The sequence below is a fragment of the Hylobates moloch genome, unplaced genomic scaffold (assembly GCF_009828535.3).
Source record: "Hylobates moloch isolate HMO894 unplaced genomic scaffold, HMol_V3 SCAFFOLD_10, whole genome shotgun sequence".
Taxonomy (NCBI): Eukaryota; Metazoa; Chordata; class Mammalia; order Primates; family Hylobatidae; genus Hylobates; species Hylobates moloch.
Window position 1 is genome coordinate 109,069,286 of NW_026652285.1, and position 27,669 is coordinate 109,096,954.

General features: G+C 60.9%; 4 protein-coding genes across 7 annotated transcripts; 3 read left to right on the forward strand and 1 right to left on the reverse strand.

Annotated features, from left to right (window-relative positions):
- The first annotated feature begins 2,102 nt into the window (after nt 1-2,102).
- Nucleotides 2,103-6,278, forward strand: PTGDS (prostaglandin D2 synthase). The gene is made up of 7 exons (XM_032165717.2): nt 2,103-2,324; nt 3,498-3,637; nt 3,720-3,796; nt 4,462-4,578; nt 4,698-4,799; nt 5,348-5,370; nt 6,116-6,278. Exons 1-6 carry the CDS (start codon nt 2,211-2,213, stop codon nt 5,368-5,370), a joined length of 573 nt encoding a protein of 190 aa, XP_032021608.1. The 5' UTR covers nt 2,103-2,210; the 3' UTR covers nt 6,116-6,278.
- Nucleotides 6,279-7,333: 1,055 nt separating this feature from the next.
- LCNL1 (lipocalin like 1) lies at nt 7,334-9,514 on the forward strand. The gene is given in 5 exon segments (XM_032165718.2): nt 7,334-8,254; nt 9,033-9,106; nt 9,256-9,358; nt 9,360-9,476; nt 9,478-9,514. Coding segments are annotated over 5 exon segments (453 nt in total). The 5' UTR covers nt 7,334-8,132.
- Nucleotides 9,515-17,374: 7,860 nt separating this feature from the next.
- Nucleotides 17,375-20,155, forward strand: PAXX (PAXX non-homologous end joining factor). 4 transcript variants are annotated; one of them, XM_058445875.1, is made up of 8 exons: nt 17,375-17,590; nt 17,669-17,729; nt 17,965-18,014; nt 18,093-18,283; nt 18,383-18,451; nt 18,928-19,012; nt 19,118-19,463; nt 20,109-20,155. In XM_058445875.1, the coding sequence occupies exons 1-7, from the start codon at nt 17,472-17,474 to the stop codon at nt 19,266-19,268; spliced, it is 726 nt and encodes a 241-aa protein (XP_058301858.1). In that variant the 5' UTR covers nt 17,375-17,471; the 3' UTR covers nt 19,269-19,463; nt 20,109-20,155. The 4 variants fall into 4 exon arrangements, with proteins under 4 accessions (XP_058301858.1, XP_058301857.1, XP_032021612.1 ...); XM_058445874.1 differs by lacking the exon at nt 20,109-20,155 and adding an exon at nt 19,583-20,029; XM_032165722.2 differs by lacking the exon at nt 20,109-20,155 and adding an exon at nt 19,583-20,029 and having other exon boundaries at nt 17,376-17,590; nt 19,114-19,463.
- On the reverse strand, nt 19,952-22,200 carry CLIC3 (chloride intracellular channel 3). The gene is made up of 6 exons (XM_032165720.2): nt 21,853-22,200; nt 20,990-21,099; nt 20,784-20,909; nt 20,527-20,633; nt 20,273-20,448; nt 19,952-20,183 (listed from the first exon to the last, which is right to left on the reverse strand). Exons 1-6 carry the CDS (start codon nt 21,883-21,885, stop codon nt 20,025-20,027), a joined length of 711 nt encoding a protein of 236 aa, XP_032021611.1. The 5' UTR covers nt 21,886-22,200; the 3' UTR covers nt 19,952-20,024.
- Nucleotides 22,201-27,669: the final 5,469 nt, after the last annotated feature.

Here is a 27,669-nt window from a genome sequence, read left to right on the forward strand (position 1 = left end):
CGCTGGCCATCTTGACCACAGGGACTGAGGAGTCCGTCCCGAATCGAAGCATGATCTTGTCAGCTCTTCCAGCTCTCCAGGCACCAATGACCACAGAGTCTCAGTAACGACTGGTCAGGGAGGAGAAGGGACCTGGGACCTGCCGGGCTCTCTGCTGCCCACTAGAAAATGGGGAAGAGGAGGGGCTTGGTCCCTGTTCCAGGCACTGGGTTTGAGGGCTGGACACCCGAGATCCCTGGGAACCCCTCTGGCTATGGGAGGACCTTGCCCCATCTGGCTTCAGGGTCCCTCCCTGGCAGGTGGCCCAGGCCTGCCCAGACGGAAGCCATTCAGACCCAGAGCCACGTGTCCCGGCTCTCCCTGCCCTGGGCCACCTGCCACCACGCCCCAGAGCTTGCTCACCACCGGGAGGCGCTCTTGTCCTGGACCGGCCTAGCCTGGGTTGGGACCTCCAGCCAGGCCAGTCAGCGAGCCACCAGCCCCACCAGGGTGGAATGACAGCCATGACTCCGCTGGCAGCGGGCAGGAGGCCAGTCTTGTGGTGATGTCCCAGCCACAGCCCTCTTCCTGCCCCTCCCCTGTCCTGACGGGAGCCCCCAGCTCTGTAGCTGGGCCAGGCCTGGGGGCCATGCGGGGTCCTGGGTTTAGGCACCCCACCCCTATCTGTTCCAACAGACCCTCCCTCTCAGCCTAGGGCACAGATGACGTCTGAGCCAGCAGCACACCGCTGCTCCGGGCAGGGGTTGATGGGAGGCCGCGGTGGAGGAGTGGGTTCTCAGGACTGCCTTGGCCCCCTTGCACTGCTGTCCTCCTTCTCCCTGCCTCTCAGGTGCCTCCCGGCTCCCTGGGACTCACTCCCTCACCTTGGCCTCTGCCTGGGACGCTGCCTGGCCACCCCCACCAGCCCCGACATCAGTGCTGCCCACTAGCTGCTGCGGCTACACAGGTATGCGCCTCTCCAGTCTGGGCTCCTTGACCCCCGGGCACTGGCTAGGGGGAACAAGGAGGCAGTCCACACCAGCCCACTCCCAGGGCCCGTGTGCCCCCAGCAAGGGATGGGCCACAGAATCCAGGAAGAAGACGGGCTCCAGCCCCCAGTGGTCGCCGGCAGCCCCGTAGCAGCTCACCACCCCACCCCATCCCACTCACTCCTGCTACATTTCCCAGCTCCCCACCTGGGCTCACCTTCAGACCAGCGGCAGCACTCACCCACCACGCCTGCCAGGGAAGCTCAGTCCCAACAGAATCCAGACAGGGCCCACCGCATGTGCCTGCCTGTGACGGCCTGTGACAGGGCCCCAGCCAGGGCCAACGAGCTGGAGGGACCCAAGGAGCTGGGTGCAGCACTGGGGTAACAGGATAGCCCCACGGGGTGCTCCCGAGTCTGGACCAGACTCGGGGTGGGGAGGCCCAGACTCAGCAGGGGGCAGACTTGGGGTGGGGGGATTGCTGGGAGAAGTTGGGGCCTCTGACAAGGGATAGGGGCTGTGCTCAAGCCCAAAGGTGCCCCAGGCTGAAATGGGCGCCCAGGGGTCACTATCAGAGCCCCAAAACAGCTGGCCATGGGGGAAGCCGTGCCCAGCCCACCTGGCCCTCGGGGCCCTGCAGGGCAGATCAAGTTTCTCTACCTTGGCCTGAGCTTCTCATCAACACTTCACTTGCTGGGCGTTTCAGGATCAAACTCTCAGGGTGGAAGTGGGGCTTGTGTCCCCTTCTGGGGTGGCAGGGCTCGGAAAGGGAGTGATGGTAGGGGTTGCGAGATGTGGGTCCTGGCCCCCAGTGGGAAGTGACCAGAGGCCTCGGAGGCGGGCATGGCTGAGGAACACAGCCCCTGCCCTATCAGGGCCGCTGGGTCGGTGGGCCCTGCCAGCAGGAGGAGGGTGGGCAAGGTCCCTGCCAGCTCTGTCTCTGCGACCAGTGGGCAGGGGCCTCTGCCTCACCCCCACGCTGCCTCAGCCGGGGCAGCAGGCCCAGGCCTCTTGCATAAGCGCCCTGTGGGGGACCAGGCTGCAGCTGTGCCCGGCCACCCCATCCCCCAGCATCACGAGTCTTCAGTGGGCTGTCCTCGGGCCCAGGGTGGACGCCAAGCCTGGCCCATAAATAGGGGTCTCCTCAGTGCCCTCCGCTCCTCCCGCACACCTCCCGCACACCTCCCTCGCTCTCCCACACCACTGGCACCAGGCCCCGGACACCTGCTCTGCTGCAGGAGAATGGCTACTCATCACACGCTGTGGATAGGACTGGCCCTGCTGGGGGTGCTGGGCGGCCTGCAGGCAGCACCCGAGGCCCAGGTCTCCGTGCAGCCCAACTTCCAGCAGGACAAGGTGAGGGGCTTTCCTGCGTCATCCCCAAAGGCTACAGGGCCGTGTCAGGGGAAGGGCACTTTCCGGCTGGGTCTTCTCCCCGGGAGGACGGAGCGAAGTCCCGCAGTGCCGGGCAGTGCCGGCCAGGGACTGAGCGGGCGCGCAGGAAGGAGGCTGGGTAGCTGCCCGAGGAGGCTGACCGCGAGCCCTCCCTGGGCACCGCGTCCCGTCTCCCCTGATGGGCCACGCAGACACCGGGCCACACACGCGACCACGCCATCCAAACACGGCCACCCCTACGGGCACGCGACCCCCAGAGGACACACGAGCGCACGTTCCACACCTGGGTGCCAGGACACGGGCGGGTGGGGCGCAGGGATGGCGCCAAACACTCCGTGCGCGGTTGGGGGTTGGGAGGACGCGCACCGCGCAGCCAGCCAGCGACGCGCGCTCTCGCTCGGGAGCTGCTCGGGGACGCGCCGGAGCGCGGGTCCCCGCGCCGCGCGCCCCTCCCCAGCGTCGAGGAGACCCCCGGAGGTCCGCAGAGCTGAGCCGAAGACCCGCCCCGACCCCCGCCAGGAATGCGACGTCCTCTGCCTCCCGCTGTATGGGCCAGGCGCTCAGCCAGGGCACAGAATCGGGACCCGGGGGCGGAGGGGCGGAAGATGGCTGGCGGGCGGTGTGCGAGGGTGAGGGAGTGTCCTCGGGAGGGGCGTGGCCAGACGGGGTGCTGGGCGTCGGGGGCGTGGCCAGCTCCTGGGGCTGAGGCGTGAGGGGCGGGGCCATCTCCGGAGGAGGGGGAAGTGAGGAGGGGTCATCTCCTGGGAATGGGACGTGAGGGGCGGGGCCATCTCCTGGGGAGGGGACGTGAGGGGCGTGGTCAGCTCCTGGGGAGGGGCGTCGGGCGTGAGGGAGGAGGTCAGCTCCCGGGTTGTGGACGTGAAGGGCGGGGCCAGCTCCTGGGGCGGGGGCGTGAGGGGCGTGGTCAGCTCTTGGGGCGGGGACGTGAGGGGCGGGGGTCAGCTCCTGCGGAGGGGCGTCAGGGGCGTCAGGGGCGTGGCTGCTCGGGGGATTGGGCGTGGGGGCGGGGGCCGGGTTGGAGACCGGAGGAGAAGAGGCAGAGGCGACCCCGCGGGTAGGCGCCAGTGGGTCCGGAGGGTCCTGGCCGACGCGGGTGGGGGTCTCTCGCCGCAGTTCCTGGGGCGCTGGTTCAGCGCGGGCCTCGCCTCCAACTCGAGCTGGCTCCGGGAGAAGAAGGCGGCGTTGTCCATGTGCAAGTCGGTGGTGGCCCCTGCCGCGGATGGTGGCCTCAACCTGACCTCCACCTTCCTCAGGTGGGCAGGTGGGCTTCTGGGGCGGAGAGGTCCAGGAACACCCTCGGGCCTAACCTCTGACCCCGAGGTCACCCACCTGCAGGAAAAACCAGTGTGAGACCCGAACCATGCTGCTGCAGCCCGCGGGGTCCCTCGGCTCCTACAGCTACCGGAGTCCCCGTGAGTGGGGCCTCCACCAGCCCCCTGGGCCCAGCCTGGGGGCGTCACTTGCCGGGACGACTCTGGGCCAGCCCCCTGCCGCGGAGATCCATGGGGTGGGGGGTGATGGCTGCCCCACCAGCGTCAGAGGCCAAGGCCAGGCCTGGGCGAGACTGCCCATGCACAAATGTTAGGGACAGAGAGACCCTTCCTCCAGGGGGTTGGATCCTCTCTGGAGCCCACCAGTGTCTTGCCAGGCCCCTTCCCTGCCCTCTGGAGTTTTCCCCACATAAGCAGCCCCCCAAGGCCCCTCCACATGCCTCCTCCCAGTTCTCCTCCCCAGCACCCAGGGGCTTCCTCACTCCCACCTGGGGAATGGCTCCCACAGGGAAACCTCTTCACTTCCGGTTCTGGCAGCGACCTCTGAGGCTGCACCAGGAATCCTGGTTTTCTGAGCCTGGCTGCCCCAGATGCTGATTTGGGGACAGGGTTCACAGGCTGTGCAGGCGGGAGCAGGGCACTAGCTGGAGAGCAGCCGGGTGGGGGAGCATCCCAGGCCAGCCGAGGACCTGAGTGCCCCCACAGCCCACAGGTGCCCCCACAGCCCACAGGTGCACCCCTTCCCTGGAGCAGAGGTGAGGTTTGGGGGGCTGAGTCCCCAACAGGGTCGTCTCTTGGGTTCCCAGACTGGGGCAGCACCTACTCTGTGTCAGTGGTGGAGACCGACTACGACCAGTACGCCCTGCTGTACAGCCAGGGCAGCAAAGGCCCCGGCGAGGACTTCCGCATGGCCACCCTCTACAGTAGGTGCCCCACGGACGCCGCCCGCATGCAGGCCTGACCAGAGGGGGCTCCCCAAGACCCAGGGCAGGGTACACACCGTCCCCCTGCTGAGGCCAGCTCCGTCTCCACCCTGTCCCAGGCCGAACCCAGACCCCCAGGGCTGAGTTAAAGGAGAAATTCACCACCTTCTGCAAGGCCCAGGGCTTCACAGAGGATACCATTGTCTTCCTGCCCCAAACCGGTGAGGGGTCCTAATCTGATGGGGAGAGGATCAAGGTCAGATTAGCGGCAGGCAGGCAGTCTTCTGACTGGGGGAGGCAGAGGGGAGGAGGCGGCCCCGCCCTGCTTGAGGCCTGGGCCAGGGACAGAGCGGGTGAGTGTTTGAGTCAGAACCTCCCTCCTGCAGCCCCTTCATGAGGAGCCCCCTCCATGGGGGACATGGAGACCAGGCGCCCACTCTGTGCCAGGCCCCAGCAGCTCCCAGGATGTGGGGCTTCAGACTGGTGGGGGGCATAGGGTAGAGGGTGCCCATGGAGGATACAGGGGAACCAACCATACTGGGCTCAGGCACAGCCTCCTAGGGGTGGACAGCCTGCTCTTGGCAGAGGTGAAGAAAGGCCCTCTCTTTGTTTCGAGGGGCCGGGGAGAGGTGGAAGGTGATGGGGGGTCTGTGCAGTTTGGGGGCTCATTCAAGACGAGCTCTGCATTAGGGGAGGAACAGGAAGCCCAGTGGGAAAATTGGCCTAAGTCTGGGGTTCTGACGACAGCCCTCGGCTTCTTTCTTGGCAGATAAGTGCATGATGGAACAATAGGTGAGCCCCTCCATTCATTCATTCATTCATTCATTCAACACACATCCACCCAACCCACTCTGCGATGGATCGGGGCCCCAGGACAGCCTGGTGCTGCAGACCTATCCTTCCCGATGGCTGCCGTCCAGGGCCGGGCGGGAGACACAGGGGCTGCCCACATTGATGGGTGCACAGGTGTGAGGCTCGGAAGGAAAACCTGTCCCAGCGGCTGGAATAGGGCTGACTCCTGAAGGCTCACGGTTGGGGGGTGCAGGTGCGAGGCCCCAGGCAGACAAGGCCAAGGGGCTATACCACAGGGGCCACATGGCAGCGAGGGCGTCTGGCTCCTGGGGTAGGAGGAAACCAGGATGGGGGAGACAGGATGGAAGGGGACAGGGGATGGAAGGGGAGGGCCAAGGATGCTGCATGGATGCCGTGGGAGAGCTCGGTGGGCAGGCTCCGGGCAGATTCACCCTCCACCCCCAGAAGGGAGGCCTAGGCTGGAGCTGGAGCCTGTGGACCCTGGGACTGGGAAGGGTGAAGTCTGTGGACCTTGAGGCTGGGAGGGGTGGAGTCTGTAGACCCTGGGGCAGCGGGGATCCGAGCCCCAGTGATGGATCTTGCTCTCTCAGCCTCTCAGCGGGGCTCAGCGGGGCTGGGGGCAGAGAAAAGTCCCCCTAGCCCGCACCTGCTCCATCAACTGGAGTGGAGGTGGGCTGGGGAAGACTGCAGTCCTCCATCCTAGCCTTTCGGTCACACCCCTCAGGACTCCCCAGGGCTGAAGCTGGGATCCCGGCCAGGTGACCCCCGTGCTCTGGATGTCTCTGCTCTGTTCCTTCCCCGAGCCCCTGCCCCGGCTCCCCGCCAAAGCACCCCTGCCTGCTCGGGCTTCATCCTAGTTCTGCGGAATAAACTCTGGAAGCAAGTCAGTAGGCTGGCTCCTGGCTATCTGCACTGTCGTCACCCGTCCTGGGCCTGGCCCTGGCCACCTGGACCTCCTGCTCTAAAATCTCAGCCTGACGTCAACAAAGGAACAGGCCCTCTAGTGTTTGCTCCCAGTGGAGTCTTGAGTCAAGACAGCTAGGAGGGGGTGTCCCTCACTGTCTCCCACCCACCTCACACAGTCGTGTGCCCCTGCCGCACAGCCCCACACGTCCAGCCATACGCCCTCAGCTGCCACTGCCACCAGGCTGGTGCTAAGCTAGAGGGTCAGTGACTCATCTAATCCCTTAGGCAGGTGCCCTGCACCCCCAACCCCACCCTGTCACCCCCTCAGCAGGAAAGGCCTGAGGCTCGAGGCCCCAGAGGAGCTTTGGACCTGTTGGGTATCTTGAGGTGTGGGATTAACGCACTGAGATTGGGCAAAGACGAGGGCTTCAGGGGACAAAAAGGAACATTTGTTTGAAACATGCCAGAGTGTCTCCACCCCCCATTAGGACAGACTGACGGAGTGGGCGTGGACAGGCTACCCCATATCCCTTCTGGCTCCCTGAGCGCCCCCTGCCCTCTCACCTGGGCCTCCAGACCACAGCCTTGTCCACTCGCCAGAGCCCTGGCACCACGGCCACACCATGCCCGGCCAGTGCCCTACCCAACCCTGCTCCCTCCCAGATTCTCACCCAGGCAGCCATTCTCAGGTACACAATGTGCAGGACTCACTGTGACCTGCCCACCAGGCCCCCCTGAGGCAGGCCCTGCAGAAGCACCAAGCATTTTGAGGCTCGGAGGTGAGGGTGAGCTTCTGGGTGGCCTTCCTGGAGAAGGGGGCTTAGGGCTGTGCCTGAGCTCAAGGTGGAGCGGGGGGAATCCAACATCCCAGAGGGGCTGCAGAAGGCCAAAGAGGCTGGATGGGTGAGCTGCAGGCCCCCTAGCCCAGAGGCCCGTCAGAGAAGTACCCTCAGCTGCCAGGCATCCGGCCCCACCCTGAAGGAAAGGCAATGGCTGGCTGGGGTTGGGTGGAGGGAGCCAGGCCAGAGCGCTGCAGGGTGCATCTTGATCAGAAGCCTATCACAGTGGGTGCAGTCCCAGGCCAGCTGCCCCGGGGCACCTCAGGGGCATAAAGCCTACAGAGGAGCCACCTCAGCTCTGCCCTGCTCCCGTGTCCGGAGGAGACGCCACCTTGCTGCACGGTGCTTCGGGCTCTGCTGATCCGTTCCCTCCTTGCCCTGCTCTGGGCGTACCCAGGCCAGGGCCAGGTCCCCATCCAGGCCAACTTTGATGCCTGCCAGGTGCGCCCAGCCCTGTTTCCTCCTCCTCTCCAATGAGTCCTCCCAGCTTTGGTGCTGCACCCTGGGTCCCTGTCCACACCCTCTTTGATCCAGGCTCAGCAGGGCTAGGGGCAGGGGAAACCCCCACCACACCTGCTCCGTCTGACTGGAGTAGGGGTTGGCTGGGGAAGACTGCAGCCTCCATCCTACCTTTTCAGTTGCATCCCCCATCACTCCCCGGGGCCCAAAGTTGGGACAAGTCGCAGTTGCCTGCGCCTTACTGTCCCCCACCCACCCCACATAGACCTGTGACCTTGCCACAGCCCCGCCCATCCAGCCATACCCCCTGGGTGCCAGCTGCAGATAGGCCGGTGCTGGGCTGGTGGGGACCAGTTGCTCATGTACTGAGGCCCCCCTCCCTCAGTTCTGCATTGGGGTCGAGCTGTGTACAGCAGCCCCTGCCCTGGCCAGGAAGCAGCTGTGTCGGGGCAGAATGTGGTGGGCTCAGGCCCAGGGCACAGGGGCAGCCTCCCAGCCTTCCCTGCACTTGCCCTGCAGTTCCAGGGCACCTGGTACATGGTCGGGGTGGTGTCAGATGACCGGGACTTCCTGGACTCCAAGGACACCGTGAAGATGCCTGTGGTCTTAGTGACCCCCTTGGGGAACGGTGACCTGGCCCTCAAGTTTGGATACCCCACATAAGTGACCACACGAGCCCATCAGACTCAGACTCAGCCTCAGATGAGGGCCAGCATGAGGCCAGATGAAGGTCCAGAGGGACCACGGTGTCCCCAGCACATCGGGGTCAGACCACGGGTCCTCGAGGGCTCTGTGCTGCAGAGCCCCAGATGGCAGCCACACGGAGTCCAGAGGGACCCAGGCCCTGGAGGAAGCACTGCCTGAGGCCTGGTGTTGAGAAAAGTGTCTGCATGTCTGTGTGTGTATCACTGTATGTGGCTGTGTCTCTGTGTATATGTGTCTATTTCTGCGTGTGTGTCTGTGTGTGCATGAGTATGCATGTGTGTCTTCTGTGTAGCTGTGTACCTCTGAGTGTGTGTGTGTGTCTCACTGTATGCGTCTGTGTGTCTGTGTATCTGTATCTGAGTGTCCGTGTGTGTCTGTCTCGGCGTGTGTCTTGTGTGTCTGTGTGTGTGTCAGTGTATCTGTGTCTGTGTCTGTGTCTGTGTATCTCTGTGTGTGTGCATGTGTGTATGTGTGTGTCTTCTGTGTGTCTGTGTCTGGAAGGGGGACCTGGAGACCCTGCATTCTAGACTGTGGGCCTGTGAACAGGTACTTAATACCCACCCCACCCCCAGCAGGAGTGTCCCCACCTCTAAGGTCATCTTAAAGTCCCATGTTCTCTAAGGATTGTGAGGGTGAACAGGGGACCCTGGGCTCAGAGACAGCAAGGTAGGCTCTGGGCCTGGGCACTGGGCAGGGGTGGCCACTCAGGGGACTGGGGCTCTTTCTCCCCAGGCCCGATGGCGGGTGCCAGAAAATGGACACGACCTTCACCAACGGTGCTGTAGATGGGCAGTTCAGCAACCCAGGTAAGGTAGGGCAGCGGGCAGGGCTGTGGGGCAGGGGCCCTCGAGGCTGTGCGGGCTGCTGGATTGGCACCTGGGGCCGGGGCGTGAGGGGTGCCACGCTGAGTGGGGAGGTGCCCTGGGCCTGGGGTCAGCAGCTCTGGCTCCTCCAGCCATGGCCGTGACTGACGTCCGAGTGGCCTTCTCCGACTACCAGCACTTTACCTTGCTGTACTTGGAGACGTGGAAAGGGGGCCTGTGGAACCAGTGGCTGCAGACCCGGCTTCGAGTCTGGAATGTCGCCCCTGTGCCTGCACCAGCGCGTTCTGCACGTGGAAGGCAGAACCCCTGGCTCCTGGTGTCTGTGGCCGCGAGTCCCGGCCCCTCCCTGCCCCTCTCCCTCTCTTCGCCCCTCCAGCCCCTTCCCTTTAGCTCACCCGCCCTCCCCACCTTCAGCTCGAGCCCCGGAGCTGTTTCCCGAAGGCGCCCAGAAGATGCAGCTACTGGCGCCCCAAGTGGGCCTGAGCCCCAGCCAGGGCGTCCTGCTGCCGAGGTCGGTCGGGTGACTGTGCCCGCAGCCCTGCTGGGAGGGCCAGGCCCTAGTCACTCCACTGATCTCAGATTCGGGACAGAAGTGCCCGGGTCGGGGGAGGGCGAGGCGTTGCCCAGGCCAGTGTTCCCAGGGGGAGACCGCCTTGGGGCAGGTCGGGGGCCTCCGTCCCAGGGAAGGGGGCGCGGGGTGGCGCCTCAGGCCCCATCTCTCTGCAGACCAGTGTGCGGGCGCGCTCTCCCGGGTGAGTAGACCACGCCATGTGGAGCCGCGGACCATGGGCCCTCCCAGCTCGGTGGGCTGCACCGCGGGGCCCTCTACCTTCGGGGCAGCTAGGGTCGTCAGCGGGGGTGATGGGGCACCCGGGCGGATCCGAGCCGCAGCAGCCTGGAGAACCGCGGGGCTGCGCGTCGGGAGGGGGCGGAGGCAGGGGACGCCCCCCACCTGCTCCTTGTTTTGCAGTGAGGGGTCCAGCCCCTGAGTGCCCGCAGGGGTCAGCTGCTCCGTGCGCCCAGCCCTCCCCAAAGAGCCCCCTCCCTCCACACCCTGGCCCCAAGCGCAATAAACACCCTGAATGCCTGTGGCGCTGCGCGTTTCTTGGGGGCAGGGAGGGGTGGCGGGGGGGCAGCCAGGTACATGGGCGCCCTGGGGGAGGGGCCGGGTCACCCCCTGTTGCCCGTCTGGGCAGGCGTTGGCCCGGGACGGACCCAGCCTCGGCTCCGTGGCAGGGAGGTTCCTCAGGACGGGCCCCAGCCCCAGCTCTGGGACTTTTCTACCACCGCACAGACCCAGACCCCCAGACTGGGGGCGCCGGGAGGGCGGGACACGGACACCACGCGGCGCGCGCCCCAGGCTCCAGCGGACACCGCCGCGGGACGTGGCCTTCCGGGTCCTCCCAAGCGGCTGCCCCAGTCAGTGTCCGCGGCTTCCGTCCCCAGGCGCCCCTCCGGGTCCCGCAGTTCCCCGGCCCCTGACTCCTGGCTCCAGGCCCCGCTCCAGAGGCCTGGCTGTTCCGGAGACCAACGAAGCGCCCCCAACCCTGACCCAGGGCCTGCCCATGGAGAGTGGAGGGCGAGGAGGACAGGAGGCGCCGCATAAAACTGCCCTGCCTTGAGTCTATGGAGGACAGTGTTGTCTTTTACAGACAAGTCTTGAAGAATTGGAAGGAAAATAGCCTACTAGCTGTAATGTACCTAGTTCAGCAAAATAATAATAAAAATAATAATAATACTGGTTTCAAATTTGTCAACATTTTGATAGTTTTTAATCTGGGTGATGGGTCTATGGGGTGCAGTATGCTCTGATTTCTCCTTCTCAGTTGGTCAGAATTTTGTTTGTTTTTTTGAGATGGAGTCTCGCTCTGTCGCCCAAGCTGGAGTGCAGTGGTGCGATCTCGGCTCACTGCAACCTCCACCTGCCAGGTTCAAGTGATTCTTCTGCCTCAGCCTCCCAAGTAGCTGGGATTACAGGTGATCGCCACCATGCCCAGCTAATTTTTGTATTTTTAGTAGAGACAGGGTTTTCCCATGTTGGCCAGACTGGTCTCAAACTCCTGACCTCAAGCGATCCACCTGCCTTGGCCTCCCAAAGTGCTGGGATTACAGGCGTGAGCCACTGGGCCCAGCCCCCAAATTTTTTTATTAAAAAACACCACTCGGGCCGGGCCCAGCACTTTGGGAAGCTGAGGCGGGCAGATCATGAGGTCAGGAGATCGAGACCATCCTGGCTAACACAGTGAAACCCCGTCTCTACTAAAAATACAAAAAATTAGCCGGGCGTGGTGGCAGGTGCCTGCAGTCCCAGCTACTCGGGAGGCTGAGGCAGGAGAATGGTGTGAACCCGGGAGGCAGAGCTTGCAGTGAGTCGAGATAGCGCCATTGCACTCCAGCCTGGGCCACAGAGCGAGATTCTGCCTCAAAAAAAAAAAAAAAAAAAGCGCCACCACCACTCAGCAGAGCACAGTGGCTCTGCATCCCCCCTGCATTCCGAGGAAGATTCCAAGCCGGGAAATGCAGGTTGCTCTCCACAGCCTCAGGGATGCCCTTTCCTTCCTTCCAGGGTGGGGCAACCTCTGGGGGTGGCTGTGGGTCCAGTTGTGATCAGCCCCCAATCCCTTGCAGTTCGGCCCTGGATGCATCGAGTCCCTCACCTCCCATGCTCAGCCTGTTCTCCACCCAGAAGCTCAGGGGATGGATTCACAAGATGTGTCAGATCAGGCCCCCCTGCTTGGCACCCCACAGTGGGTCCTATCGCACTGAGAGTAAAGGCCTAAGTCTTTTTTTTTTTTTTTTTTTGGAACGAAGTTTTGCTCTTGTTGCCCAGGCTGGAGTACAGTGGTGCGATCTTGGCTCACTGCAACCTCTGCTTCCCGGGTTCAAGCGATTCTCCTGCTTCAGCCTCCTGAGTAGCTGGGATTACAGGCGCCCGCCACCATGCCTGGCTAATTTTTGTATATTTAGTAGAGACGGGGTTTCACCATGTTGACCAGGTTGGTCTTGAACTTCTGAACTCTGGTGATCCGCCCCCCTCGGCCTCCCAAAGTGCTGGGATTACAGCCGTGAACCACCACGCCCGGCCTCAGGTCTAAGTCTTGATGGTGGCCAACGAGGTCTTCTCTTTTAGGCTTTCCTCTGACCCACCATCCACGCCCCTCCCTCCATCCTGCTGCCAGACCCTCACGTATCTCAGGGCCTTTGGCCAGGTCACCCCTGCCTGGACTGCCCTTCTCCCAGTGCCACTCGGTGCACTCACTCCCGTCTCTGAAGTTCTTTTTGCTCAAATACCTCCCTTGGTTCTTGACCTCTGCTCCCCCGAACCTTGACTGGCCCTCACTCCCCTAGAGCTCGTTCTCCGGACCTTTTGCTCCTCTTTTCGGCCCAGCTTCCAGGGGCTGTATGCCTTGGGAAAAGTCAGCCCTTTCCCTCCCCTGTTCTGCCTCCATCACCGACTTCAAGTGTGTGGGTGGGGACTTTGTAATCCCTCTGCTTCTGCTTGCAAAGCTCCGCTAACCTTGTATCTCATACACTGTATCAATGTGTCCTGCATTAAAGAAAATTGCTCCCATGGCTGGGTGCAGTCGCTCACGCCTGTAATCCCAGCGCTTTGGGAGGCCGAGGCGGGTGGATCACCTGAGGTCAGGAGTTCGAGACCAGCCTGACCAACATGGAGAAACCCTGTCTCTACTAAAAAATACAAAAATTAGCCAGGTGTGGTGGCGGGCATCTGTAGTCCCAGCTACTCGGGAGGCTGAGGCAGGAGAATCGCTTGAACCTGGCAGGTGGAGGTTGCGGTGAGCCGAGATCGCACCACTGCACTCCAGCCTGGGCGACAAGAGCGAAACTCTGTCTCAAAAGAAGAAAAAAAAAAAAGGCCTGGTGTGGTGGCTCATGTCTGTAATCCCAGCACTTTGGGAGGCCGAGGTGGGCGGATCACCTGAGGTCAGGAGTTCAAGACCAGCCTCAACATGGAGAAACCCCATCTCTACTAAAAATACAAAATTAGCCGGGCGTGGTGGTGCACACCTGTAATCCCAGCTACTCGGGAGGCTGAGGTAGGAGAATTGCTTGAACCCGGGAGGCAGAGGTTGTGGTGAACCGAGATCGCGCCATTGCACTCCAGCCTGGGCAATAAGAGCGAAACTCCATCTCAAAAAAAATAAAATAAAATAAAATAAAAAGTATCGCAGAGAAGGGCGTGGTGGAAGCCAATGGAAAGCTGCCAGTAGCTGAAGCTGCCCGATGTGAGCCACAAAACAGAACATGACACTAGGGTGTGAGCCAAAGCGTAAAATAAACACCTGAGGTTCACATGGACCTGGCCTGCGGCTAGTTAAACGAAGGTTTTGCAGTTTTCTTGTCATGTTTTGGAGCTAATCTTTGTTTCTGGTCTTGTGTCAGTTCCTATGGCTGCCACAAATTATCACAAACTTGTAGCTTGAAGCCAGAGTCCAAAATCAGTTTAATAGGGTCAAGGTATCAGCCGGGCTGTGCTCCCTCCAAGGGCTCTAGGGGAGAATCCTTCCTTGCCTCTTCTAGCTTCTTTGTCTTCTTTTTTTGTTGTTGTTGAGACAGAGTCTTGCTCTGATGTCCAGGCCAGAGTACTATGGCGCAATCAGATCACTGAAGCCTTGAACTGTTGGGCTCAAGCAGTCCTCCTGCCTCAGCCTCCTAAGTAGTTGGGACTACAGGCATGCATCACTATGCCTGGCTAATGTTTTCTTTTTAGAGATGGGTCTTGCTGTCTTGCCCAGGCTGGCCTTGAACTCCTGGCCTCAAGCAATCCTCCCACTGTGACCTCCCAAAGCACTGGGATTACAGGCATGAGCCACTGGGCCTGTCCTCTTCTGGTGTGATACCCTACCTTGTTTTCACCTGAGTGACCCTCTCCTAGCAGAGAGAGAGCCGGACAGACTCCATTTTAGTTTCTTCACCTGCAGCCCCCTTTACTTTCCTCCCTTGAGGCATAACTAGTGTAAACTGACTCAAAGCACGTCCAGGAATGCACCTACTGATAAGACGTTGAGGCAAGCTGCACCAGCAGCTCCTGGGGACGCACACGGTGGATGGCACAAAAAACCCCTGCATTTATCTCTTTGTGTTAGTTTAAGCCCCTGCACCTGGAACTGTTTATTTTTTGTAACTGCATTTGTGACCAATTAATTTTTTAACTTTTTGCCAGTTCTGCTTCTGTAAAAATTGCTTCAACTAAAATCCCCCCTCCCCTATTTAGACCACGGTATAAAACAAAACTAGCCCCTTCCTCGGGGCCGAGAGAATTTTGAGCATTAGCTGCCTCTCAGTCGCAGCTAATAAAGGACTCTTTTTTTTTTTTTGAGACGGAGTCTTGCTCTGTCGCCCAGGCTGGAGTGCAGTGGCGCGATCTCGGCTCACTGCAACCTCCGCCTCCCGGGTTCACGCCATTCTCCTGCCTCAGCCTCTCCGAGTAGCTGGGACTACAGGCGCCTGCCACCACGCCCGGCTAATTTTTTTTTGTATTTTTGGTAGAGACGGGGTTTCACCGTGGTCTCGATCTCCTGACCTCGTGATCCGCCCGCCTCGGCCTCCCAAAGTGCTGGGATTACAAGCGTGAGCCACCGCGCCCGGCCAGGACTCTTTAATTTGTCTCAAAGTATGGCATTTCTCTATAACTCGCTTGGTCACAACACTGGCCTCTGATAGCCTGTAATCCTCGGCTTGTGGGCTGCATCGCTCCAGTTCCTCCCTCCATGCCACGCTGCCTTCTTTTCTGTCTCAAAGCTTCCTCTGCCTCAATTTTAAAAGGCCCTTGAGATGGCACTGAGGGCCTCCCTGGGCAATCCAGGATAATCACCCCATCTCAAGGGCACATCTGCAAACACCCCTTTTCTTTCCTTTTTTGGGGGGAAAGGGGAGACAGGATCTCACTCTGTTGCCCAGGCTGGAATGCAGTGCCCAGCCTTTTCCATACACAATAGCACTCACAGGTCCCAGGGATTAGGGCCTGATATCTGGGGCCTGCTACAGCCAGCATCTCAGAGTTCACATGACAAAGGAGAGGCCCCCTAGTCCTCTCCAAATCTGCCTCACCCCAGTTATCTTGGGGATGAATCTCCCCGTTCCACTCTTCCCAAATGCCGGGGCCATCCTTGATTGTTCTTTGTCTCCTCCTCTCTCCACCTCCAATCCGAGCCCATGGTCCACCCCTCTCCTCTGCAGCCCCCGTCCTCTCTCCTCACAGCACGGAATACGGACTTCACACATATAAGTCAGACGTGCCACTTCCCATCCACCCCTGCTTAAACCTCCAACAGCCACCACTCCCCATTCATTCATTCACAGTGTTTATTCAGTGTCTGTATGTGCCAAGCATTGTATAAGTGCTGAAGAGATGGATACACTGGCAGGTAAAACAGACAGAAATCCCTGCCCTCATGGACCTCCTGGGGTAAATAAGTGTACTGGTGGTCACTTACTGCAGAGTGACAGGTTACCCCAAATGCAGCTGCTTAACCAGCAGGCATGCATCATCTCCCAGTGTCAGCCGGGCAGGACTCTGGGCCTCTGGCACAAAGTTTCAGGAGGCTGTGGTCAAGCTGCTGGCCAATGATGTGGTCTCATGGGAAGGCTCAGCTGGGGCGTCAGCTTCCCAGTTCCCTCGCTGGCCGTGGGCATCCCCTTAGGGCTGCCTCATGTCACATCCAGCAATTCAAGAGCAATTTTGTCCTATTCTAGTTGCCAGAAGCAAGTCATTAAGTCCAGCCCAAGGGGACGGGAGTGCAGAAAGGTCTAAACCCAAGAGGTTATAATAGGGGGCTAGCTGCCAGAATAAAGCAAGCCAAAGTGTACTTTCTACAGTGAGAAGTGTGAAAAATAAGAAAATGACAGGAGAGAAGGATGTGAGAGCTGGGCAGCATGCTGAAATGTCAGAACAACACCAGGGAAGGTCTCGCTAATGTGGCTTTTGAGTAATGACCCAAAGGAAGCATGTGAGTCTGGGGAAAGGGTGTGCCAGGCAGAAACAGCAGCATGTGCAGAGGCCCAGGGGGCAGGAGCCAGGACTGGGAGTGAACTGGGAAGCAGGAGGAGGTGAGGCAGGCTTGCTGTGGGAGCACTCCAATATGGAAGCATAGCTTACAGACCCACTGGCCCTCCCCAGAGCACCATGCTGCCAACCTGGCCTTCTTGCCAAGCCTTGAACAGAACTGTTATTTATGTGGCCAGGCCTCTGCCTGGGATCTCCCTGTCCCTGGTGGGAGCCATCCTCTTCCTCCTGCCCTCATAGCACCCGCTGCAGTTTCTCCTGGCGCTTGGCCCTGCCTGAGAGTGAGGTGTCTCTCCTATTGGATCCTAGAAGCTCCAGGGAGTCAGAGACCTTGTCTGTTGATCGATATCCAGGCCTAGGACAACAGGCACGTAGGAGGAGCTGGAGGAATACCATGCGCGGGACAGAGAGTGCAGAAGCCTTCTTCCCTGGAGATCGCTCTGTACTGTAACTTCTTTTTTTGTTTGTTTGAGACGGAGTCTCGTTCTGTCGCCCAGGCTGGAATGCAGTGGCGCGATCTCGGCTCACTGCAACCTCCACCTCCCTGGTTCAAGCAATTCTGCTGCCTCACAGACCTGCGCCACCACACCTGACTAATTTTTTTGTATTTTTAGTAGAGACGGGGTTTCACCATGTGGGCCAGACTGGTCTCGAACTCCTGACCTCAGGCAATCTGGCCGCCTCGGCCTCCCGAAGTGCTGGGGTTACAGGCGTGAGTCACCTTGCCAGGCCAACCATAACTTCTTACAATTAGGGTTAGGAAGCTTCTCGTTTGTGTGTGAAGATGATGGGAGGGCGGGGCTCCAGGATGTGTTGGCAGTGTCACGGAGGGAACCCGGACTCAGCTGGACGTGGAGCCGGGGCGGGGACGGGAGGGGGCGAGGTTCGAGTGGGGCTGTTCGCGGGCGCGAGGGCCAGAGCCCGGGATCGCGCCGTGGAGCCCACGCCCGGCGAGGCCAGCGCTGGGGGCAGGCCCTCTGGATCCCTGACCCAGGACGCCCTGCTCCGGCCCGCCCCGCGCACTAAACCCGGCCTCTAGTCGCTAGAAGCCCGCGCGGGTACCTGGTCCGCCGGGCCCGGGCTGTACCTTTGGCCCCGCCCCTAATCCCCCCAACCCCCGTAACCCCGCCCCTAGCCCCGCCTCCACCTACAGACCCCGCCCCCCAGCCAGACTCCGCCCCGCGCAAGCTCCGTAAGCCCGCGACTGGCCTGCACCCGGCTCCGGAAGCTGTTGTTCCGCGCAGGAGCCCTGAGCCCGCACAGTCCCGCCCTTCCCGGCGCCCAAGCCCCGCCCCAGCGGGTTCCCGCTCGCCCGGCGCCATGGATCCGCTGTCGCCGCCGCTCTGCACGCTGCCGCCGGGCCCCGAGCCGCCCCGCTTCGTGTGCTACTGCGAAGGGGAGGGAAGCGGGGAGGGGGACCGCGGCGACTTCAACCTCTAGTGAGTGGGGGGTCCGCGGGGAGGTAGGGGTGCGGGGAGCTCCGCGGGCGGCCCCGCCTGACAGGCCTTGTCCCCCAGCGTGACCGACGCCGCGGAGCTTTGGAGCACCTGCTTCACGCCGGACAGCCTGGCGGCCCTCGTGGGTAACTGGGCGGGTCTGGGAGCCGCCACACCCCTCCCTGCAGTCCAGATCGTCTATGGGGTGACCGACAACTGGGATTCCCCAGAAGGCTCTGACACCCTCTGCCCGCCCTGTAGCTGTAGTCCTCACATTGGCTAGGGGTCCCAGGTGGCTCTGGGGTCGGGCAGGTTTCGGGTGCTCCCAGTGGGTCTCAGGTTCCAGGTAGCTGGTGACAAGCCCCTGTGCTCTCTAGAAAGCCCGTTTTGGCCTGAGTGCGGCTGAGGACATCACCCCCCGGTTCAGGTGAGACCCAAGCACAGAGGAAGGGTGGGTGGGGAGGAGGAGGGTCTGCCACAGCTCTCAGCACCTCTCCTCTCCCAGGGCAGCCTGTGAACAGCAAGCTGTGGCTCTGACCCTGCAGGAGGACAGAGCATCCCTGACGCTTTCAGGGGGGCCCTCGGCACTGGCCTTTGACCTCTCCAAGGTACCAGGCCCAGAGGCAGCCCCCAGGCTGCAGGCGCTGACACTGGGCCTGGCAAAACGCGTGTGGAGCCTGGAGCGGCGACTGGCAGGTAGGATTGGGGGTGGGCACCTCATAGCTTCACTCTGGTCCCCTGCTCTTGCCCCCACTCCTGACACTGAGTGGGGTTCCCATGGGCTTTCCTCCCCAGCTGCAGAAGAGACAGCTGCCAGCCCGAGGAAGAGCCCCCGGCCTGCAGGGCCTCAGCTCTTCTTACCAGGTAAGGCATGTCCGCCTGTGACTCAAGTAGGGCTGTGCTCTTTAACCTGGAACTCAGTTCCCCCCCACCAGAACAAGCCTCATGCTCCAGAGAGAATGCCTATCTAGGCCGGGCGCGGTGGCTCATGCTTGTAATCCCAGCACTTTGGGAGGCCGAGGCGGGCGGATCACGAGGTCGGGAGATCGAGACCACGGTGAAACCCCCTCTCTACTAAAAATACAAAAAATTAGCCGGGCGTGGTGGCGGGCGCCTGTAGTCCCAGCTACTCGGAGAGGCTGAGGCAGGAGAATGGCGTGAACCCGGGAGGCGGAGCTTGCAGTGAGCCGAGATCGCGCCACTGCACTCCAGCCTGGGCGACAGAGCGAGACAACGTCTCAAAAAAAAAAAAAGAAAAAAAAGAATGCCTATCTATTCCGAGAAGGTTGTGGCTGGGATGCTGTCAGGTTCAGGAGACGCCGCCGTCCTGTTTTCCCCAGACCCAGATCCCCAGAGAGGTGGCCCTGGACCTGGAGTCAGGAGGCGGTGTCCAGGAGAGTCGCTCATCAACCCCGGGTTCAAGAGGTACCCTCCCATCGGCCCCTTCCTGCCCCCAGGGTCCAACCCTGGACCCCACCCCTTTCTCCACACCATAGTGCCATAGTGACACCCCCCTTCCCTCCCAGTAAGAAACCAGCTGGTGGCGTGGACTTTGATGAGACCTGAAGGTGCAGCACACGTGTGGCCCCGCGGGGAGTCCGCCTGTGAGGGGAGAGGCAGTCTCGAGGCCCCCATCAGAGACCCCCCCCGCCACCACCTCCACCTGCCTGTTCTGGGCTAGGACTAAAGCAGCTCCTCGAATTCCTTCCCTGTCAAATAAACGGCTCCCTTGGTTGGAGGCTCTGGTAGGGCTCTGACTCCTGGCACTGGCCTGGGAAGGGATCAGGGCCTGTGCTCTGGGTGTGGGGCCACAGGATGTGAACAGATGCTGCAGCCTCTCAGCTCCCTGGAGACTTCCTTGCTGGGCCGGAGAGAGGTGAGCACTCTCAGACCGTCCAGCTATTCCAGCCCTGCCAGCCCAGGAGCTGAGAGGGGCCCAGCCGGGCAGGGCCAGGGGGCTCCCCAAGGCTTAGAACTTTGTTCCCACCCTCCCAGGCCGCACCCAGGCAGGGCACGGAGCCCGGTAGGAGGATTCATACAGAATTCCCATGCAGACCCTGAGACACTGTGGAAGTGCCCTGCGGGGAGGGGAGCGCCTGCCCCAGGACAGGATTGAGGAATGTGCCAGCCCCCATCCACCTGGGGCACCCCGCCCCACCCCGGCCTGACTGGTTTGGGAGCCCAATCCGGTCCTGGAGATCCCTGAGGCCACCAGTTGCAGGAGGCCTGGAGTCTGCGCCTTCTCGGCATGGGGGACGGGACCCGCCCGACCCCCGGCTCTCCTGCCCCTGTGGTTCTGGGCTATCGGGCTGAGCGGACGCTCAGTTTGGGGTTTGGGGATGGGAAGTGATCACGAGACCTCTGGCCCCTCAGATGTCAGGACACCCTCACTCCCGACAAAGATGCCTTTATTGGGCGACAGACGCGGGGTGGGGCGCTAGCGGGGGTGCACGGCGGGCCGGTAGGCCGCCAGGATCTCGGCGCTGTGCGGACACGTGTATTTGAACTCTTTCTCCTGCAGCGCGCTGTCCAGGTAGCGGCGGACGCCGCGCAGCTCCGCGGGGATGGGCGCCTGGCGGAAGTGCGCGCACACCGTCTGCGGGCGGGATTGCGGGGCGCGGTCAGGACCTGCCGTGCCCCAGCGCACCGGGCTCGCCCGCCCGCCCGCCCTCCCTCCGCGCTCACGTCGACGATGTGCAGCTTGGGCAGGAGGCTGCAGTCGGCCAGCGTGAGCCGGTCGCCGTCCAGGAAGCGGCGGCGGGACTCGCGCAGCTGCGGCTCCAGCGCCAGCTCGTGCTCCAGGGGCGCGCGCAGGTAGCTGTCCAGCCTGGCGAGGGCGCGCAGCAGCTGCTGGTACAGGGCTAGGGGCAGGCGGCGTGGTGAGGACCCGGCCCAGAGCGCCCTCCCGCCTGGGCACCTAACCCCCGACCCTGCTTCACCTTCGTCCTGCCCGGGCACCGGGTTCTTGATGAACGCGGAGAACTTGTGGAAAACGTCGTTGCCGGCGGTGTTGGACTCCCTGTAACGAGGCGCCAGGCTGGGGAAGCTGCGGGATGAGGGGGTGAGAGACTCCATTAGACTAGAGGCAGCCCCATCCTGGCCCCACAGTACCCCACAGCGACTTCCTGGGCTCTGTCCTGCGCGCGTCCTCCCTGGGCCCCACTCTTTTCGCCTCCCATCCTGCCGGGGCTCTCACTCGGGTGGCCCCAGCGTCTCCTCCAGAAAGTCCTCGATCTGCAGCGTGTCTGTCTTGGCGTCGCTGTCATAGAGCAGGATGGGCAGCTGCGAGCCGGGGGCGAAGTCCTTCAGCACGTCCGGGGACCTGCGGGCAGCAGCGGGGTGGGAGGAGACCGGCCCACCAGTGTGCGAGGCCAGGCGGGGGTCCACAGGGTGGGGCCTCACCTGCGCGTGTCCACCGTAGTGAGGGTGAAGGGTACGCCCTTGAGGAGCAGGACCATGAAGAGCCGCTGGCAGGAGGGGCAGTGACCCACGCTCTCCCCGTCCTCACTCGCCTGGGTGGGTGGAGCAGGGGGGGTCGGGGCTGGGAACAGACCCAGGCATCCTGCCACCAGGCTGGGCGGGACCCGCCTCCCAGTGCCAGTGGGACTGGAGGGCCGCCAAGTCTCCAGCTTGGTTGGCGCGACTTCCAAGTGCCCAGTGAGGGCCCTTGACTTGGTCCCCAGGACGTGGGGAGGGGCGCAGAGCTGCTGGGAGACTTGAGGCCTGGGGCGGGCTTGGCCCCTGGAATCTTACCAGAGCCTGGACACAGGCCAGGCCCCTGGGTTCAGTCCCCAAAAGCTGGTTGCAGGGGTGGGGTGGGCCCCACAAGCTGTTTTCTAAGTGATTCACACATGAGACTGGGCACTGTGGCCAACAGCACATCAGCTCCCCCACCCCAGTCCCCGACCTGAGAGCTGATGGGGCTGCCTGGCCCAGCACCTCCCATCCTGGAACACCGACTTTAAGCTCCACCGCTGGCAGCCTGGTTGGTACCTCCCCACCAAGGGGCTCCCCTCCAGAAGACTGGGCTGGGCCCAGGAGCCAAGGCTGGGAAAAGGACCAGGGCCACTGACCCCTCTCTGGGTGACTCGCTGGGTCCCCCTTTACTCAGCCTCTCTGTAGGGCTGCCCGAGTCCCCTTAGCCACCCACAGGGAGGGGCTCAGACATTACTGGGGAGGCCCACCCCACAGCCTGCCCCAGAAAGCAAAGCCCAGAAGAGTGCCTCCTCCCAGACACCCTCCCCGCAGCTCAGTCTGCCCTGCACCTTGACAAACAGCTGGAGCTTGGTCTCTGCCATGGTGGGAGCTGCTGCCGTCAGGCGCGGGTGGGGACCTGGGGAGCTCTTTAAGTCTCCCTATGCGCCCCGCCCTCCCTGGCCGAGGGTCCCGCCCCGTGGAGCCACCTGGGCGGGCAGATGAAGCTGTCCAGCGCGCAAAGCCAGCTGCCTGAGCAACGCCAGCCCAGCCCCGGGGTGTCTGAGCCTGAGGGTGTGACCTCAGGGTGGGGGAATGGTGTGGGGGGCTGCCCTGGACTTGAGTCTGGTGCGCATGGAGATCCGCCCACCCGGTGCTGAGTGTGCTGGGAGCAAGCGTGGTGGGTGGAGACCAGGGGGCGGGGCACAGGGAGAGCCTACAGGCCAGAAGAGTGCAGGGGGTGTCACCTGGGAAGGGGGCGGCTCTGGTTCAGGACCACCTCCACCGTGAACCCAGCTCAGAACCTGCCCTATGGCTCTCCCTTCAGCAAATACCCCTTGTCAGCGCTCCCAGCCCGGAAAGCCAGTGGGTGTGGGTGAGCAAGAGAAATGACCTGCCCAGCCTGGCTTCAGTTCCCCGTCTGCAGCACCAGGGCATTGCGAGGGTGATAAGCCCACCTGGGGGAGCCGCCCCTTCCCAGCTACGGAGCAGTCAGGCAGGGCCCTCCCCGCTCAGGGCGGGGCTCAAATTCCAGACCTGCCCGCAACAGGGCGGGGAGGCCAGCCTGGCTTTGGTGTTTGGCCGGCAGTGCAGGTCTCCACCCCACCTCCCATCCCTCCCACTGGTGCTCAGCGCAGGTTTCTTACCCCACCCCTTAACCTTTAAAAAGCAGCAGGAGAGGGGTTAGAAGCCACAGCCTGCGTGGCTGGAAGAAAGAGGCCAGGGGAGGTTGGTGGTCCACAGGTGTGAGCCTGCTCTGAGCCTCCTGGCGTGATTGGAACCCACAGCAGTCTGGCCCTTTGGGGTCGCCAACTGTGCCTTCATCCCTCCTGGCCCTGATGCTTTAGGGGGCAGCCCCAGGGAGGTACACCAAGGGGAGACTCCACCCAGAGACCCGGGGTGCCCACAGGATTGGCCTGGCCACACCTCCCCTAGGCGGTGTGGTGCCTCACCAGCCTGGACAGGGCGGCTGAGGTGGCACCGCTTTCCTGCTCACCTTCTCCCCAGTGCCTTGGTACAGGCCCCACACCCGTCCCCGGCAGACCGCACTCCAGTGCTGCCCCAGCCAGCCCAGCCTGATTCAGCTTCTCTGGATACCATGACAGTCGGGGCTCCTGGACACAGAGCCTTGGAAATACCATGTGGCTCCCCCATCCTTTGGTGTCCTGAGCCTCAATTTCCCTCCATCCGGCCTCCACCTCGATTCCAAGCCCTAGTATTTCGGCTCTTTCTTGACACTGTGGTTATAGCTCTGCTCGCTGTTTACCCATATCCCTGGCGGGCAAATGGCCAACCACAGAGAAGCCCCAGGCCCCCAGCCCCCTCTGCTGCCCCGGTGTCCTGTGTCTTTAACACCGACAGACGCACCCTCGCAAACCCACAGGAAAAATGACAGCACGGACAGAGGCCGTGAACCGGTGGCTCAGAAGGAGAAAGAAAACAAGACACAGGAAGAGCGTTCACCTCACGCCCGTCTCAAGAAACAAACCGAACAAGACTCGGTTCATCGCCGCAGCGGCCCCGCTGCGTTCTGTGGGCGTGGGCTGCGGACTGTGGAGCGGCGGTGGCCATCCAACACTCCCCTGTGCCCTCACCACCTGGGAATCAGCCCGGTGGCTTCCTTGTTTTTTTGGCTTAATCAATTCATTTATTTGCTAGAAACACGGTCCTGCCATGTTGCCCAGGCTGGTCTCTACCTCTTGGGCTCAAGTGACCCACCTGCCTTGGTCTCCCACAGTGCTGGAGCTACAGGCGCGAACCACCACGCCCGGCCGGTTTCCCTGTGAAGGGCAAGTGAGTGCTGGCTGCCCCCCTGCGTGGCATGGCGTGTTGTGGCTCCGTGGCACAGCCACCACCCTGTCTATGGGAAACTCCAGTTGTGTCCAGGGAGAAGGACGGAAAAGGTGACTCCATGCATGCCCATTGCAGGGAGGGCCTGAGATTAGGTAAATGGCCTGGCTTGTGTCCCCTTAAATTTAAATCCTTAGGCTGGAGTCCTAACCTCTGGTGCCTCAGAATGTGACCTTATTTGGGCTGGGCACGGTGACTCATGCCTGTAATCCCAGCACTTTGGGAGGCCGAGGGGGGTGGATCACCTGAGGTCAGGAGTTTGAGACCAGCCTGACCAACATGGTGAAACCCCATGTTGGTCTTTAGTAGAGACTACTAAAAGTACAAAAATTAGCCAGACATAGTGGCAGGCACCTGTAATCCCAGCTACTCAGGAGGCTGAGGCAGGAGAATGGCTTGAACCCGGGAGACGGAGTTGCAGTGAGCAGAGATAGCGCCACTGCACTCCAGCCTGGGCAACAGAGCAAAACTCCGTCTTGGAAAAAAAAAATAAAGAATGTGACCTTATGTGGAAACGGGGTCTTTTAAAAATTTTTTTGAGACAGAGTCTTACTCTGTTGCCCAGGCTGGAATGCAGTGGTGCAATTTCAGCTCACTGCAACTTCTGCCTCCTGGGTTCAAGCAATTCTTCTTCCTCAGCCTCTGGAGTAGCTGGGATTACAGGTGCACGTCACCATGCCCAGCTTTTTTTTTTCTTTCCTTGTACTTTTAGTAGAGACAGGGTTTCACCATGTTGGTCAGGCTGGTCTCGAACTCCTGACCTCAGGAGATCTACCCGCCTCGGCCTCCCAAAGTGCTGGGATTACAGATGTGAGCCACTGCACCCGGCTGAAATAGGGTCTTTATAGAAGTTATCAAGTTAAAATGTGGTGAGTAGGATGTGCCCTAACCCAATATGACTGATGTCAGTACAGAAAGGTGAGTTTGGACACAGACACACAGGAAGGGCCATGTGAAGACGCAGGCAGAAATCAGGGTGGCACATCTGTAAGCCCGGGAGCCAAGCAGATGCTCCCCAAGGCCCTCAGGAGGAAGCAGCCCTGCCCGAGCCTCGGTCTCCATGTCTGACCTCCAGACTGCTAGGCAGTGAGCTTCTGTTGTTTTTGTTGTTGTTGTTTTTATGAGATGGAGTCTCGCTCTGTCGCCCAGGCTGGAGCGCAGTGGCACAATCTCGGCTCACTGCAACCTCCACCTCCCGGGTTCACACCATTCTCCTGCCTCAGCCTCCCGAGTAGCTGGGACTACAGGCGGCCGCCACCGCGCCCAGCTAATTTTTTGTATTTTTGGTAAAGATGGGGTTTCACCGTGTTAGCCAGGATGGTCTCGATCTCCTGACCTCGTGATCCGCCCGCCTCAGGCTCCCAAAGTGCTGAGATTACAGGCGTGAGCCACCGCACCCGGCGTTGTTGTTTTAAGATGGAGTCTCCCTGTCACCCAGGCTGGAGTGCAATGGCGTCATCTCAGCTCATTGCAACCCTCGCCTCCTGGGCTGAAGCGACTCTCCTGCCCCAGCCTCCCAAGTAGCTAGGATTACAGGCGCCCACCACCACGCCTGGCTAACTTTTGTATTTTTAATAGAGACGGGGTTTCACCATGTTGGCCAGGCTGATCTCAAACTCCTGACCTCAAGTGATCCACCCACCTCGGCCTCCCAAAGTCAGTTTCTGTTGTTTTAAACAAAACAAAAGACCACTTTGTGGTCCTTTGCATGGCAGCGCTAGCAAGCTAATAAATAAAGTGGGGAAAAGCCAGGCAATTGAAGAAAATCAGCATTAGGGTCTGTCATTCTGAGTCTCTGCTTGTACAGAGCTGAAAAAAGACGCAAGGAGCCATCTGTGGGATGACCCCTGACAGGCAGAAACAGACTTTCAATTTTGCTTCCTGTCTGTCCACACTGTTTGCATTTTCTACCACATTTTTGTAATACCACATTTTCTACCACAGTTTCTTAATGTTTTGAAGTAAAAACAGTATCACAGCCACTAACCTTAACTAGACCCTGGTCCCCCAGGCCATGGAGTTATCCCTAAACCTCCCGTCCCCTGTGGACCCTGCTCCTGATTCATAGAGCCAGCGTTAGAGGGGCCCAAGCTGAGGTCCCAGGGCTGCTGCTCTGGGACTGACCGACTGGTGGGTTAAAACTCTCTCCCTCCCCAACACCCCTCCCTGTAGGCCCCTTCCAAGGGGCTTTTTCTTTTTCTTTTCTTTTCTTTTTTTTTTTTTTTTTGAGACAGGGTTTCACTCTGTTGCCCAGGCTGGAGTGCAATGGCGCAGTCATAGCTCACTGCAGCCTCCACCTCCTGGGCTCCAGTGATCCTCCTGCCTCGGCCTGCACAGGGCCACACCCCAGTGACATTTGAGCAGCTCTGTTCTGAAGGGAGACACACACCTGTTTGGGGAGCCGGAGGGCTGGGGGCGTTGGGGCATTGGTGGGAACTTGTGCAGAGATTTCTCTGCTCTGTGCATGAGACCCCAGGAGCAGTGTGCAGACCAGAGCTGAGAGTCTGGTTCCAAAACCCAGCTTCCCTAAAAGGAACCAGGGTCCTGCTAGGGACTGAATGTGTCCTCCCCAAAATTTGTGTGTTGAAACCCTGGCCCCTAGGCCAGGCACAGTGGCTCACGCCTGTAATCCCAGCACTTTGGGAGGCCGAGGTGGGTGGATCACCTGAGATTGGGAGTTCCAGACCAGCCAGACCAAGATGGAGAAACCCTGTCTCTACTAAAAATACAAAATTAGCCGGGTGTGGTGGCACATGCCTGTAATCCCAGCTACTCGGGAGGCTGAGGCAGGAGAATCACTTGAACCTGGGAGGTGGAGGTTGCGGTGAGCCGAGATCACTCCATTGCACTCCAGCCTGGATGACAAAGTGAGACTCTGTCTCGAAAAAAAAAAAAAAAAAAAAAAACCCTGGCTCCTGCAAGGTGATGGTATTAAGAAGTGGGGTCGGCTGGGCACAGTGGCTCACGCCTTTAATCCCAGCACTTTGGGAGGCCGAGGCGGGCAGATCACAAGGTCAGGAGATCAAGACCATCCTGGCTAACACGGTGAAACCCCATCTCTACTAAAAATACAAAAAATTAGCCGGGTGTGGTGGCGGGCGCCTGTAGTCCCAGCTACTCAGGAGTCTGAGGCAGGGGAATGGCGTGAACCCAGAAGGCGGAGCTTGCAGTGAGCCGAGATTGCGCCACTGCACTCCAGCCTGGTGACAGAGCGAGACTCTGTCTCAAAAAAAAAAAAAGAAAAGAAAAGAAAAAAGAAGTGGGGTCTTTTGGAGGTGGGTAGGTCATGAAGGTGACACCCTCATGACCAGGATCAGCACCCTCATAAAAGGGACCCCGAGAGCTCAGTCCACAACCCAGAAGAGACCTTACCAGCACCCAGCCATGCTGTGGCTCAGGCCTGTCATCCCAGCACTTTGGGAGGCTGAGGTAGGCAGATCACCTGAAATCAGGAGTTCAGCTTGGCCAACATGGCGAAATTAGCTGGGCATTGTAGGTGGGCATTGTAGCGCCTGTAATCCCAGCTACATGGGATACTGAGGCAGGAGAATCACTAGAATCTGGGAGGCAGAGGTTGCAGTGAGCTGAGATTTTGCCACTGCGCTCCAGCCTGGGTGACAGAGTGAGACTCCGTCTCAAAAAAAAAAAAAAAGAAAAAAGGCCAGGGCTGGTGGCTCACACCTGTAATCCCAGCACTTTGAGAGGCCGAGGCGGGTGGATCACCTGAGGTCGGGAGTTCAAGACCAGGCAGACCAATATGGAGAAACCCCGTCTCTACTGAAAATACAAAATTAGTCGGGTATGGTGGCACATGCCTG